The sequence below is a fragment of the Gallus gallus genome, chromosome 17 (genome assembly GCF_016699485.2).
Source record: "Gallus gallus isolate bGalGal1 chromosome 17, bGalGal1.mat.broiler.GRCg7b, whole genome shotgun sequence".
In the NCBI taxonomy this organism is placed as follows: Eukaryota; Metazoa; Chordata; class Aves; order Galliformes; family Phasianidae; genus Gallus; species Gallus gallus.
The window spans coordinates 8786040-8798922 of NC_052548.1; the positions used below are offsets into that span (position 1 = coordinate 8786040).

The 12883-nt window shown below is 48.1% G+C and overlaps 1 protein-coding gene and 1 long non-coding RNA gene across 4 annotated transcripts in view; one reads left to right on the plus strand and one right to left on the minus strand.

Annotated features, from left to right (window-relative positions):
- The first annotated feature begins 557 nt into the window (after window positions 1-557).
- The window catches only part of CAMSAP1 (calmodulin regulated spectrin associated protein 1), a 28804-nt gene continuing 16478 nt past the window's right edge, over window positions 558-12883 (plus strand). For 2 of the 3 annotated variants that reach the window (XM_004945989.5, XM_415410.8), the window contains exons 1-2: window positions 558-735; window positions 6524-6686. In XM_004945989.5, coding sequence (XP_004946046.4) covers window positions 727-735; window positions 6524-6686 — 172 coding nt within the window. In that variant the 5' untranslated portion in view covers window positions 558-726. Of the gene's footprint in view, window positions 736-5888; window positions 6174-6523; window positions 6687-12883 lie in introns of those variants that run through there. The other variant, XM_040649115.2, reaches the window with a different exon arrangement.
- LOC107052225 lies at window positions 4294-5751 on the minus strand. Its single transcript, XR_005840307.2, has 3 exons — window positions 5251-5751; window positions 5010-5112; window positions 4294-4907 (listed from the first exon to the last, which is right to left on the minus strand). It is a non-coding gene; the product is annotated as an uncharacterized LOC107052225 (long non-coding RNA).

The following is a 12883-nucleotide window of genomic DNA, read 5'->3' on the forward strand; positions in this document are numbered from 1 at the left end:
TCTTAGTGTGTCAGGTGCTGTGGAGCTGCAGACGCCCGCTCACTGTGATGGGTCAGTGCTCAGTGGGGACATCTTGGCACTGAGCACTGCACTCAAGCACAAAGCGAGAAAGTGCTTTAATTTATTGCTTTTCAGAAATAGCTCTGCTCTATGAAGCATCAGGGCTGTGACTGGTCCTGTCCTGCTGCCCCCAACGCAACCTGGTCTGCAGCAGGGCCGCTGCAGGGTGCAGTGGTACTGGAGATACGGGTGCCAGCAACAGGGTATCCCCCAGCACCCCAGGTTTTAAAGTCATTTCATCTGGTGCTTGTTTAAGTCACTACAAGAAAATACATGAAGGCTGTAAAATAAGAGGCTCCAGCTACCACTCTTGCAGGTAGGTGCACGCTGGGACCAGCAGCATGGCTGATGCACTGCTCCTCTGGCTGGCCTGAATTGGAACGCTCTCCTTGGACAAAGCGTTCCAGATTTAATGAGCAAAACCAAACTGGGATCATCCAACCCTGGTCCCCTCCTCTGATGTCACTGGTACCTGATGAGTCATCCTGTGTTGCCATGGTGATGCAGTGATGCTGGGGAACGTGGGGATGCTGCTGCCCTGCCTGGGGAGCAGAGGCAGCCAAGCTCCCCCCCGGCACTGAGCCCTCCACCCTGCCATGGGCTGCCACACTGCGAGCTGCTGTCCAGGGCCCTCTGCCACCACTGAGGCTGACAGGATGCCGGCGGATGCCAGCGGTAAGTCAGCGCTGCCGGGGGGGTTTTGCTGGCTGTAGGGCATTGACGGGGTCCTACAGTGACTGTCTCCCAGCAGGATGGGAAGGACGCCTTAGGGACATCACCTGAGGTTGTCCTCTGCAGTGTGACCTCCTCGATGTGCTCCTGGCAGCCCCATGGGTTCGTGACCCCAATTCCCAGCAGTGCTCTCAGCTGGCCCCAGGAGCAAAGGGAGCCAGTGCAGAGTGCAGAGGCACAGGGTTGGGGTCTGCATGGGGAGTGTGTCAGTGGCATTGGTCAGGCATAGTGGGAACAGCAGCATCCTACTTCAACCCATCCCCGTCTGTTCAGAGCCGTGCCGTTAGGAAGTTTGTGTCTATAACCCCTGGCATGTGCCAAATCCTTTGTACGTGACTAAAGGTGCTGCCTTGCTTGGGGCATCTGAGGGCGTGCTGACAACCCTGCGAGCCCCGCAGTGAGGGGACGCACTGTACGTCTCTGGGCATCTCATCCCTGCTGGGGAGTGCTGCCCCACTGCTCAGCTGCTGTGTGCCATGCTGACAGTGCTCACAGGTGCTACCGTGGCTTTACTTTCTGCTCAGGTTGGAGTTTTATGGTCATAAAGTTCTTGCTGTAAATAGGGCCTGGATAAGCAGGATTGAGATGTTTCAATTGCTCTGACTAATTTTCACATTAACATATTTCTCTAGCTACAGACTTAAGAGCATTAAAGTGCAACATGTGCAAGCTGGCAGGGACCCAAGGGCGGGAGGCAGTTCAGGTTTGTTTTGGCATGTCTAGAGACAGGAGCAGAGGGAAGAACAGGGCTGCCAGGTGAGGAAGGAGCTCTGCAAGCCTGGTAAACTGGGAGCTGCATCCAGGAAAAATAGCTGAATAGGCAGTGCACCCCATCATCATAACAGCTCAACTCCATACGTGTTACCTTCAAAAGCTGAATGAATGGAATACAGTACTGTGGTCTGGAATTAATTGGTTTTCCTTATTTACATGAAAAATATTACACATTGCATGTGGTTGCCCAGTGCACACGACTGTTGCGTTGCACATTCTTTATGATTACAGAACTGAATATAAGTAATTACCAATAACTGCATTATGCCATAGAAAGTGTTCCTGTGTCATTGGTAATTACGCTGAAGTGACTCCTCTTTTGCTAAGAATAATGCTCAGCTCCCTCTTCTAGAGGTTGGATACGTGATGCACTGTCATGGGGATCTATTTTGCACCGGGGAGAAAAAGGCATTTTGAAACTGTTAGAGCAGCAGCTGAATACGCTTCTGCCCATTCCCTCATTTCATCCTCAGGTTACATTATCCTGGCTTCATTCATTCATGGGACAGTTGAGATGTCTTTTTGACCACATCTTTCTTTATTTAGCGAATGCAGAGTAAGACAACTTTCTTAAACCACAAAACAGAACACCTTTGTGATGTGTGTTGGGACGTGAGAGTTGATTTCTTCAGCCTTCTTCTCTTGCTGCTCCTGGGAGTACATGTAAGAGCCAAGCAAAAGGCAAGAGAGAGGTGAAGCTCTTCCAGCAGAGCCACCCACTCCTGTGCTGTGGCTGGATGGATGGTGAGTGCTCCACAGCAATGCTAACAAGCACACTGGCAGCCGGGTCCCTGCAGGCTGTGGGTTATAAACCAGCTGGAGGGAAGAGAGTGCACTGCATAAACCAGACTAATGTGGTTTCTCCCTGTTTACTCAGTGGCTGCACTACCTGCAGCAAGCCAAGCTTTATGGTGTTGATACTTGGGGTATGGTAACCCTGGCTTGACTGTGGGCAATTTTTAAGGAGCTGGTGTAGGGAAAGTCTCTCTCTTCTGCTACTAAGTGTGCTTTTCCTGGGGAAAAGAAGGAAGTGAAATATGGGAAATTACTGACCTTTGGAAAGTGTGCTGAGTCCTAACAGAGGAAAGTAAACTGAGCAGGAGTTGAGCTGTGGATGATACAAACAAGCTTCCCAGCGTATTGAAATTCCCAGGTTGTGGTTCTTTTTGCCCTGGTTTAACACTCGAGGCATTATCTGTCTGGTAAAGGCATTACGCTGTGTTTTCCCCTCCATAAATAGCTACAGGGAGACAGTGAAGCATAGGATCTCCATGCAGGCTCCTGCAGATGCACTCTTTCCTTCATCTGAAGGTGCTTTTTGCAGCACTGACGGAGAATTCCAATTCACTGTTGGCCTTTCTAACTAGAAGGTGCTACTGCTAATTAGTGCCACCGATGGGTCAGCTCTTGAGTCTATACCCAGGAAGTATCCCTAACCTACATGATCCCAGTACACAGCATGTTTCTATTTCTACAAACTGTACATATTTATTTTTTACAATATAATCTGATGTCCTTGGGATGACAAGGGACTGATATTCTGTGTTTTTATCTCTCATATTGATAAATGAAACATGATAAAAGAAACTGAAATCCTAGGCATCCTTCCAGTAAGGCAGAAAACAAGCACACGGATTTAGCTTTGTTACATGTAATAGGTGTTGTGCTTGAATATGGTAATTTGTCAAAGGTATTACCTCCCACTAATTAATCTCAGAGCCCTGCTGGAAGACAGGCTGCTCAGTATTTGTCAGTTCACATGTACACCCACTCTGAATGGTTAAGGGATCCAGGAGAATGCTCTAATAGGAAAATTATTTCATATAGAAAAGCAACGTGTTAACATTTTCCAGAAGCCTTAAAGAATCTTTTATATGGAGTACAAGAAAGAAACAAGTAGTGTGCAAATTAAAGATGAATTTGCTGCCATTGAACTGGGGAGTCATTTATTTTTGCTTGGAAAAAGCAAACCTATTTAGCAATCTACTGGGGATCCTCCCATTTTAAGTGCAGGCCTTTTATCTCCAGGAGTTCTGGCCAAACTACTTAAACTACAAAGTTTCCCCAAATGTCAAATTCAGCTTTTGCTGAAGGACACACAAATGCCCTAAAGTAGCACAGTTACACAAGGTATTACCATGAAGGAAGAAGTCACAGCTCATTTCTCATCTCTGGAAGGCAGTGATACATAAATGCAAATCCAAAGGATAGCACTTTATAAAGGAAAGGTGTAGAAAGGTACTAATAAAGTCAGGGTTTTAAGCTCAGCTGTAGCCTGTAAAAAGATGGCATTTTCCTTACCCCGAGACTTCCCTTCATGCTTTTTTCCCACAGTGTTCATTTTCTTGACCCAAATGTTTCCACTTTTTTTTTTAAATTCAGAGTTTCAGGTATCTTAGTAATACTTGTTTTGCAGGAGCATCTGCCACTCTCTTAAAACATAATTTGTTTTTAAGTGTTTCTGACTGGTTTAACAACTAGATCCATTCTTTATCTATAGCAAAAATATATCAGAGGAAAAAGTAGGGCAGCTTTCTCCCAGTATGCACCTTCACCCTCACATACAGGTCACCTGCTGAGTCAAAGGGCCGTTCTGTTTCTGCAGCCCAATCCACTACATAAATGAAAACATTCTTCTTGAGTTTAAGGGGATTTGGATTGGGCCTTAATACTTAATCTGAAAACAAGAGCAGCTTGTTATAATGGTAACGTCATAAATTGACAACCTGGTTTAAAAACTGTATTGAGAACCAAACTCTTCAGAGATTATAAAACAACTAGCAAGTTGTTTGCAAGGGTCATTCACTTTAATTGCATACAATCTTGCAATTAAGTAGGCTGGGATAACCTTTGGACAGTAGGTCATATTTCCTGATGACATCAAACAGGTTGCCTTGCACTTCGAAAAGATACAGGGAAATGAATGCTGAATCTTGAGACTGATCCAAGTTAATCAAGAATTTGAAATGTGTGTCTTCCACACACATAGTAAAAAACAATGTATGAGATTCATAACAAAAAGTTAGGTAGGAAAAGGTCAGTCTGCTATCACTGTGTGGCCAAGCTTATCATCACATTTTCACAAGATAGCTATTAAGATAATTCATCGATCCAGAGTGTGCATTAGAGACTCAAACCTCTTAATCATGTAACTTCACCTTTCAGCTGAGCCCCGCTGCCAATAATGAACCTCGTGAGGTCAGTTAATCTGCAGGATCACCACGCAGGGTGAGCTTGCTGCTTCCAGCAGCTATCTGCGAGCTTTCGGATGGTGGCTGGTGGGCAGCAGTGTCTGCAGGGCACCCAGGAGAAGGGCTCTGTGATGGTTGTGATGGTTTTACCTACACCCAGAAAGAAAAAAAAAACCACTGTTTTCTACCTGTCAGACATTTCTTGCTGTTTATCATGACACAAACTGGGTGATTATTTGCTATAGAACGCACAGGATGCGTAAGCCAGTCTTCTGCCTAGAAACCACCTCTGTCATCCTTTGATCAGGAGCAGATAGCAGCAGATCGAGCCCTGGGGGATGTTGTTCCTAATAACCTGAAGAGAAGCATTGCTGGTGATCAAACATGAATGGTTCCCATGCGCTGTCTGTGGGGTTGGCTGGTGAGGGAGAGGTGCATCCTTCACAGGACAAAGCAAACATCTGACCGCGCTGCTGCAGCAGTTAGAGCGTACCTGGAGGATTTCCCGGTTAATGATTCACAACAGAGAGATGGAAATTCCTTGGCATCGATATGCTTCTCTGTGCAATAAGGGAGGCCCGAAGGAAACCAGCCATGTTGGTCACGGGGTGAGCACTGCACTCCTGCAGGCCGTGTCACTGCAAAGCCCCGCTCCTATCTCTGTGCCTGCCAATGTGGATCCCTCAGCCTGGGCTCCTCCAGCGCCGCGGGATGGGGACAGGCCTTCCCCACACATCCGCTGTGCAGACGGTGGGAAGCGGCACAGGCCTCCATCACCTTCCTTGACGCCTTCACAGAGGCCCGGTACTGCTGGGCTCACAGCCGTGCCACACAGCACCTGCTGTGTAGTCTCACGGTCAGGCCTGGGGCAGCAGCAGAGCGGTGGAGCTCTGTCCCTCGTGAGGGGCGACGCCTCGGGGCCCTGCAGCAGCCCTGAGGCCTTCCCGCTCCCCCGGGCCTCGCCGCGCTCAGGCCGCGGACCCCGCAGGGCCGCGCTCCCCGTCGCCATGGCAACGGTTGCCTAGCGAGGCCCGCGGGCGGCCGAGCCCTCATTGCGGCGCCTGCGCAGTGCCAGCCGGGAGCGAACCCCGCCTTTCTTCTCGCCGAGCGCGCCGCCGCGCCCGGGCGGGAGGCGGACGGCGGGAGCGCGCACCGAGGCGGGCGCATGCGCGCGCGCGCGATCCCGAGCGTTGCCAGCCCCGGCCCGGCAGCGGCGGCTGCCTCCCTCCTCCTCCTCTCCCTCCTCCTCCTCCTCCTCCTCCTCCTCCTCCTCTCCCCTTCTCCCCCTCCCGGTGCTTTCCCGGCCCGCACCGCCTGGTCGCGGCCCGTGCAGCGCGGCCTCCCGTCTCCCTCCGCTCCGGAGGACGCGGGGCTCCGCCGGCCGCGGCGCGGGGATGAGGCGGCGGTAGCGGCAAGGTGAGGCGGCGCGGGGCCTGCAGGCCGCGGCGGGGGGGGCGGTGGGCTGCGCCCCGCTCCCTCCTCCTTCTCCCACTGAGGGGAGGGGGCGCCGCTGCTGCTGCCTTCCTCCTCCTCCTCCCCCTCCCTCTCCTCCTCCTCCTCGCCCCGCGCGGAGGGCCGAGCATGGGCGTGCGGGCGCTGTGCTGCTGCGGGCGGGCGCGGCGGGGCCGGGGGCCGCAGGTGCTGCCCCGCGGGGGGTGAGGCCGCAGGCAGGGAGGGATGCTCGGCTGGGGTCGGGGGGCGCGGCCCGGCCCGGCCCGGGGGAGAGGGCGGTGTGACGGGGCCGCTGCCTTTTGTTTTGCTCCTAGATGGTGGATGTTGACGTTGGTGCGGGTGGAGAGAGCGGCAGAAGGAAGATGGATGCCCTGGGTGATAGCGCGGTGGAGATCGTCCCTTTGGAGCTCTATGATTCAGCCAGAGCGAAAATAGCTGCTAATCTACAATGGATCTGCGCTAAAGCCTATGGAATAGGTGAGGTGGCGGCCGCGGGGAGGCACGCCGGGTTTTGTTCTGCGTTTGGCAGCTCCACTCCCCTTCCAGGAGTGGTTAAATTCAGCAGAAATCGCCTTTGTCTTAGATGTCGGTGATACATGGTCTGTTCTGTTGGAATATTTATGATGCGCATCCCGGTACCTTCAGCAGAACAATGGAGCTACCTATGTGAGCTGCTGGGAACCAGCAAACGGAGCAGTGAATGCTCGCGGGTTATTGTTATAAAGGATGCACATCTCAGAGGTGTGAACTCGCACTTCAGTCAACCACACTGCCAGCACCTGCAGGCCCGAGGCCCCAGTGTGCTCCCTCATCCTGTTGTCTTGGCCAAGAGATGCTGGGGCCTTGATGCTCTTTGTATGCTCTGTTGGCATCCCCAGCTCAGAGTACGCTGCCGTTCTGGGTATGTTTTGTTTGGTTGGATCGTGTCATTGGTTTTAAAGTGAACTGCAAAACAATCCATTTGTGATCAGTAAAATTATTTTACGTCAAAGCCATGTTGCATGAACAGAGTTTGGCGGTGTGGTGTGACGTCAGACAGCACAATGTGCGTGATGGAGGAGTCCTCCTTTCCCAGATGTTGTCATGAGCCAACACAGCCCAACGTGGACAAATGAAGGTTGTTGTACAGCAGAGGCATTTGTACAGTGTTTTCCTGACATCTGTTAGAATCACTCTTTTGTTTTGAGGTAGATTTACCTGTCCATTCAGAACTATTGCACAGGATGCTTCTTGAGCTCGAGTAGCTTCATTACGAAAAGATGCACCAGAGTCCTTGTTTTTGTTTAAGCAAGAGAAAACATACACTAAAACATGTACAAAATCTTGTTTTGGAAAATGAGGTAGCCCTGTTAATCTCAGTCTAATTCGCCAAACTCATAATGTGCTTAATGGATTAGTGCTAGCTTACTTTGTGACAAGGCTGAAGAAAAGAGTCCGTTCCTGCAGCAAAAAATTATCCTCGTGGAAATATTTCATAAGTTGTTTTTCTTTTAATATTGTCAGCTCTGTGCCTGGTCTCATCACAGTGATGGTTGTGAGGGAAATAGAAGGAAAACTGGGATTTTTATAACGCTTCGTCCGTAAATTTTGTTACAGGCAACAGGAGAGAAAAAATACATAGATCAAGTTGAAAAATGTGGGAATCTTAGGAGAGTGATGAGGAACTGTTGGTAACACGAGAGAGATAAGCGGATGTTTCTTCGTGTAAATATTTTTCAGTTGCTGGAACTGTTTGTTATGTTTCCTGAAGGTTTTTTGGTAGTCAGAAGTAAAAGAAATCCTCCAACCCTGAAAACACACTATTTCTGTTATGACTTTGTTTCAAAAGGAAGCCAGCTCTGGCTAAGGTCTGACTGGTGTGGGTCTGGTGACTGCTTTAGGGTCTCTCGTGCCTTGATAGTGTCATCTGGGGCTGTGGGGTGCAGGGCTGTCTGTAGCTCTGGGCTCAGCTGGCTGCCACAGGTCTGTGTGCACCTCACAGCGTGGGCCTGCATGGAATCACTGCTTGGCTTTCCATTGGCTAAAAAGGTCAGAGAGGAACCCCACCTTCTGCAGGCACAGCACTGTGGTCTCCAGCATGGAGAATGCTGTAGCATCCCTTGCCAGTTTCCCACTTGTGTTTCAGCTTGTTCAGGTTGTGTGTTAACAAGAGGTAAACGCCATGAATGTTAAGAGATGTTGTTGGCGGCATTTCTGGGGTTGTATATCCTTGGTTAGCTTCAGTGTGTAAGGCTTTTGCATGTCTTTTCAGGACTGTGGCCTGTGGAAATGCAGTTTGATTTTGAAAAGGCTCCAGCAGTCGTCATGTGGTAACCGTTCCTTTGAGAATAGCATTGCAAAATACTTAGAAATTTATAAGCCTCTTTAATTCATAGAGAGATGAGCTTAAGGAGGCTTTCTACATGGTTATCATTTTGAGTAATATTTGAACCTGTTACTTGTCATCTCTGTGGTGTTGGTGGGACATCTTTGGTTTGCTTTAAGATATTGGATGTGTGGTGAGTCTTGGGCAGCTCTCAGGAAGTACTTCCTTCAGTATAAAATCTCACTGTGAAGGTGTTTTGGGGGAAAGCTGTGTTGTTCCTCTAGGCTTAGTTCTGGTCAAGCTGATGGGTTCTCTGTTCGAATGTGAAAGCTCTGTCTTATGTTCCAAAGTAATTCCTATCAGGTAGGGCTTTCAGCACGCCCCTCAGGTGGCTGGGTAAAGAGTATTGTTAGGAAATGTTCAGTTTGAAATTGAATTCATGAGTTGATGTAATTTTATGCTGTAATCTTGCGAATGCTGCTGTGTATCCTGAATTTCATTTTCACCTGAGTAAAGCTAAGCTTATACTGAAGTGTGGGAATGGCCAAGAGCAGGAATTAGATTCTGGTGTAGACTATTAGTATTAATCATTCTTCACTGTAGATTTTACCTGAATCTAAAATTCCCTATTTACTGTTGCAGCGTATGTGAATTTTCTACATCAAATCTGGCATCTAGGTGGAAAAATTCTCCATCCTTTGTTGTTATTCTCAAGGACAAATCAGCGAGGCCATACCTGGCATCATTTGGAGCTGAAGCTCCAGTTTGGGGTTTGTTTCATTGGACGCTGCGTTCCTTTGTTCTCTGCTGCCTGTGAGAAGAGTTTTGGGAACCAAACAGCTGAGCGCAGCTCCCCTCTCTCTTCAGCACAAATAACTGCTGCTGCAGATCTCCCTTTTTGCTGTTTGCACAGCAGTTAAGCTGACTGGTTTGTTTCTGACAGCACGGGGCTCCTCCTGCCCATCTCTGGTGCCTGCTTGTCACAGACAGACACCAGAGGCAGGTTGTACAACCGCTGTCCACACTGCAGAAGAGAGAAGGGGATGGAGCAGTGAAGGAGGTGTTTCCCCATTTGCTGTCATCCCTCTCCCTGAGTAGATCCCGGTGTGCAGTCACAGATCCACATAAAAGTCTGTGCACAAACATCTGGAAACCTTCTGCACATCTGAAGCTCTGGAAGTCCGTTTGGCTGAGACAGTAGTTTGAAGGAATCCAAGTGGGTTAGAACGGAATTAGCTGTCTTTTTCATCAACAAACGTTGATTAGAATCAAACGTGCCCTTTAAGGAACTCTGGTAGCAGTGTGAAAACGCAGCTCTTAATGCTCAGGAGGTCTAGGAGCAAGGGTGCTGCCGGGTTGCTGTGCAACTTGAGTTCATAGGGCGCTTAAATCCCTTTGAGAGCTTCATCCTGGCCTTGCAGAAGGCAGTGCAGGAGGCTTAGAGCAGCTTGGCAAGCTGTGCTCCTGCACCACTGCTGTCCTTGCTGTGCTGCTTCCGCATAGTGCAGCAGAACTTGCATTTCTCAGGCTGAGTTAGGACTGCATTCATGTGTAGAAGTTGTTTCCCATCATAATGGTTTTGATGTTAAAATTTAGATAGGGAAGGACTAAATGAGAGTTCTTCTGTGTTGCAGCTTGCTGTGAGCACATGTCATTTCCAACCCTCTCCATAACAAACTTCACTGCTTTTTAAATACAGTTTGTAAAATTCAGGTTGCTCAAATGAAGCTGAACTTACTTATAAGGGTGAGGAGCTTTGTGTAAGTGCCACACTTAGTGCTAACGTGAGCCTGGGGTGTATGGCCAGATACAGGCAGGAGGGCCGAGCAGTGCTATAATCCACTGTAGAGGAAGGGCGGGTTGTGGCTTTTCTTGTCTTTGAAGTCCTTAATGCTCACCTGCTAAGGAAGGTTTTGCAGTACCATAATAGCTGCCTGCAGTTACCAGTTGGCACCAGCAGTGTGAAAATGTTTCCAGGGCTGAACTAAACAAACCCTGGTGTTCCCAGTTCCTCTTCCCTCATCTCAGTGAGGTCTGTAATAAAAATATTTTTAAGAAAGCTGTTGTGTTTGGCAAACATTCGAGTAGTTAAACATTTGGTTTCTTTAACAGGGCCTGTTTATACACACAATTACCTAGGTGAACTTCACAGGGTTGAAAAATTCTATAGTTATTTTGTTTCTTCTGCTTTGTCCAGGCTTATGGCTTTCTGCTTGATCCAAAGATAGGATAACAGAAGGGCAGTCACTCTCCCTGGCAGAATACTGCATCTTCAGTGTGGGTTTTTTTGTGCCCACATTGCATAGATTTCCATGAGTGCTATTAGAGATGACTTCTGGAGTTCATAGTATGGATTGATAATGAGAACCAATGGTAGATGTTTTTATTGCAGTGAAGCTGAGAAAGTGTAGCTTCTGCTTTGTGTTCTGCAGCTTAGCAGACATCCAAGCAGCACTAAATAATTCTGTGAGCTGATACTGATACCAATGAAATCCTACTCAGAATCTGAATGAGCCCCATTCTGTGTACCGCCGTGCTTTGGCTCTCTTTCCATGTGAAACCAGTTCTTCACTCTTCCAGAGGTAGAATAAGATCTGGCTGGCATCCACTTCTCCAGTTCAAGGGGTAAGTCAAATTTGTTCAGATTACAATTTGATAAAGAAAAACACAGCAATCGGGTAATCATCTCTGAGCCAGTGTTTGTCAGTGAGATAGTGAGGAAATGGTCCCTACCCTAAAATGAGGAGGGGAGCCTGGGCAGAACTGTTGCTGTTCTCATTGTTGTTACACGTGAAGTTATTTTTGTCGTCCTGTAACTACTTTGTATGCAAAATGATTTATACTTGGAACGGGCAGGTTTTTTTGAAAGGTGAGAATTCATTGACACGATACCAAAAACCATTGCTTCATGAGAAATTATGCAGGTTTATTTTTTGAGTCCTTTGTTTCTTAGGAAGGCAGGCAGTACAGGTAGCTCTCTGCTGGGCTCCCTGGGATGACAGCACTTCAGATTATGTGAGTTGGGAGGCATGATACTGCTCTGCTTCCATAAGTGCTGGAGATAGCAAAACTGGGCATCTTTGCTCTGTGAGTCAACTGCATGCAGCTAAGCAGCACAGTGTAAAATGAGCATGGAATCAGCATCCAGCCAGCTCTGGTAAATCTCTGGCAATTCCTAATAGGAAACTGAGGACAAGCTGCACTTACGAATGCCTTTTGCCTCTGACAGCTCTGATCATTGCTTGTGTACCATCGTTCTGAAGGTGCTGTTAAACCACCATTAGCTGGAAGCTGTCAAAAGACAAAACATTCATTAAAAACTGACGGCTGCAAAGCGTGCCTGGAAGTTGATGCTGATGTTTTCCTGGGGGTAACTGCTGAGAAAGCACGGTAGGAAAAACAGGAGGTGTGTGCGGGCTCTTTGGTGACATGTAGTAGAAGTGGAAGTGGCTTCCTTTTGTATTCAAGATGGTATTGAAGACCTTAAAGTAGGCAAAAAGAAGAAATGGACGTGGTTTAACTGTTTCTGTTTTGCTTTGGTGGGTTTTGTTAAACTCAACTCCAGCTGATTTTTTTTTGTAGCTGTAGCTTGGCTGGTGGTTGCTCAGAAGTGATGTTTTCATGTTGATTTTCTGGATTCCATGGCACATATATGTAAAAATACAAGTTTTAATGAATGTAGGTTTCTTCACACCCAAGTACTCCTATAGGTCGTGAAAGTAAAGTGTTGCAAAAGGTGCTCGTAGAAACTGGGGCTGGGACTGACGGGTGTTCTGCTCAAGCAGAGCCTTGGCACGTTGAGCAGTGATGGCAGTGACAGCTGGGACACATCTGGGGATTGCATGGCTGGTGCAGAATGGGGAGCAACACTGTCATCTTAAGGTTGAGTTGCAGTTGTTGAGGGAGAGGTCTCAGCAGCAGTTCTTGAGATGGGAGTTTGGTGTAGACCAGAGCATACTGCTCTCATCAGACCTTGAAGGAGTCCTTTTGGATTTGTGCAAATGCCAATTTTTGCTTTTGTGTTTTTTTGTTTTATTAACTCTGCATTTTATTTTCTGTATTCTGGACTTTGGAGTCCTTAAGCTAATTTGATTGAACACAGCACCAAACTGAAATCTGGTCAACCCTAAAAGAGAAGGTCATGCATATGTGTGTGTAAATCAATGTGCATATGTGTGCCACTGCCATGCTTTGTAGGTTGACGTGGTCTGGGCTTTGCATCATGACAAAGGCAGCGTGCTCAGGTCCTTCTGAACAGCAGTGGAGTGGAGTGCTGCAGTAGGGAAAGGCTGAGTGTTGGATCTTTCCCCAGTCATTAGCAATGGAGGCTGTAGTTCAATGTTAAATGACTTTTAAACGGAGTTACCTT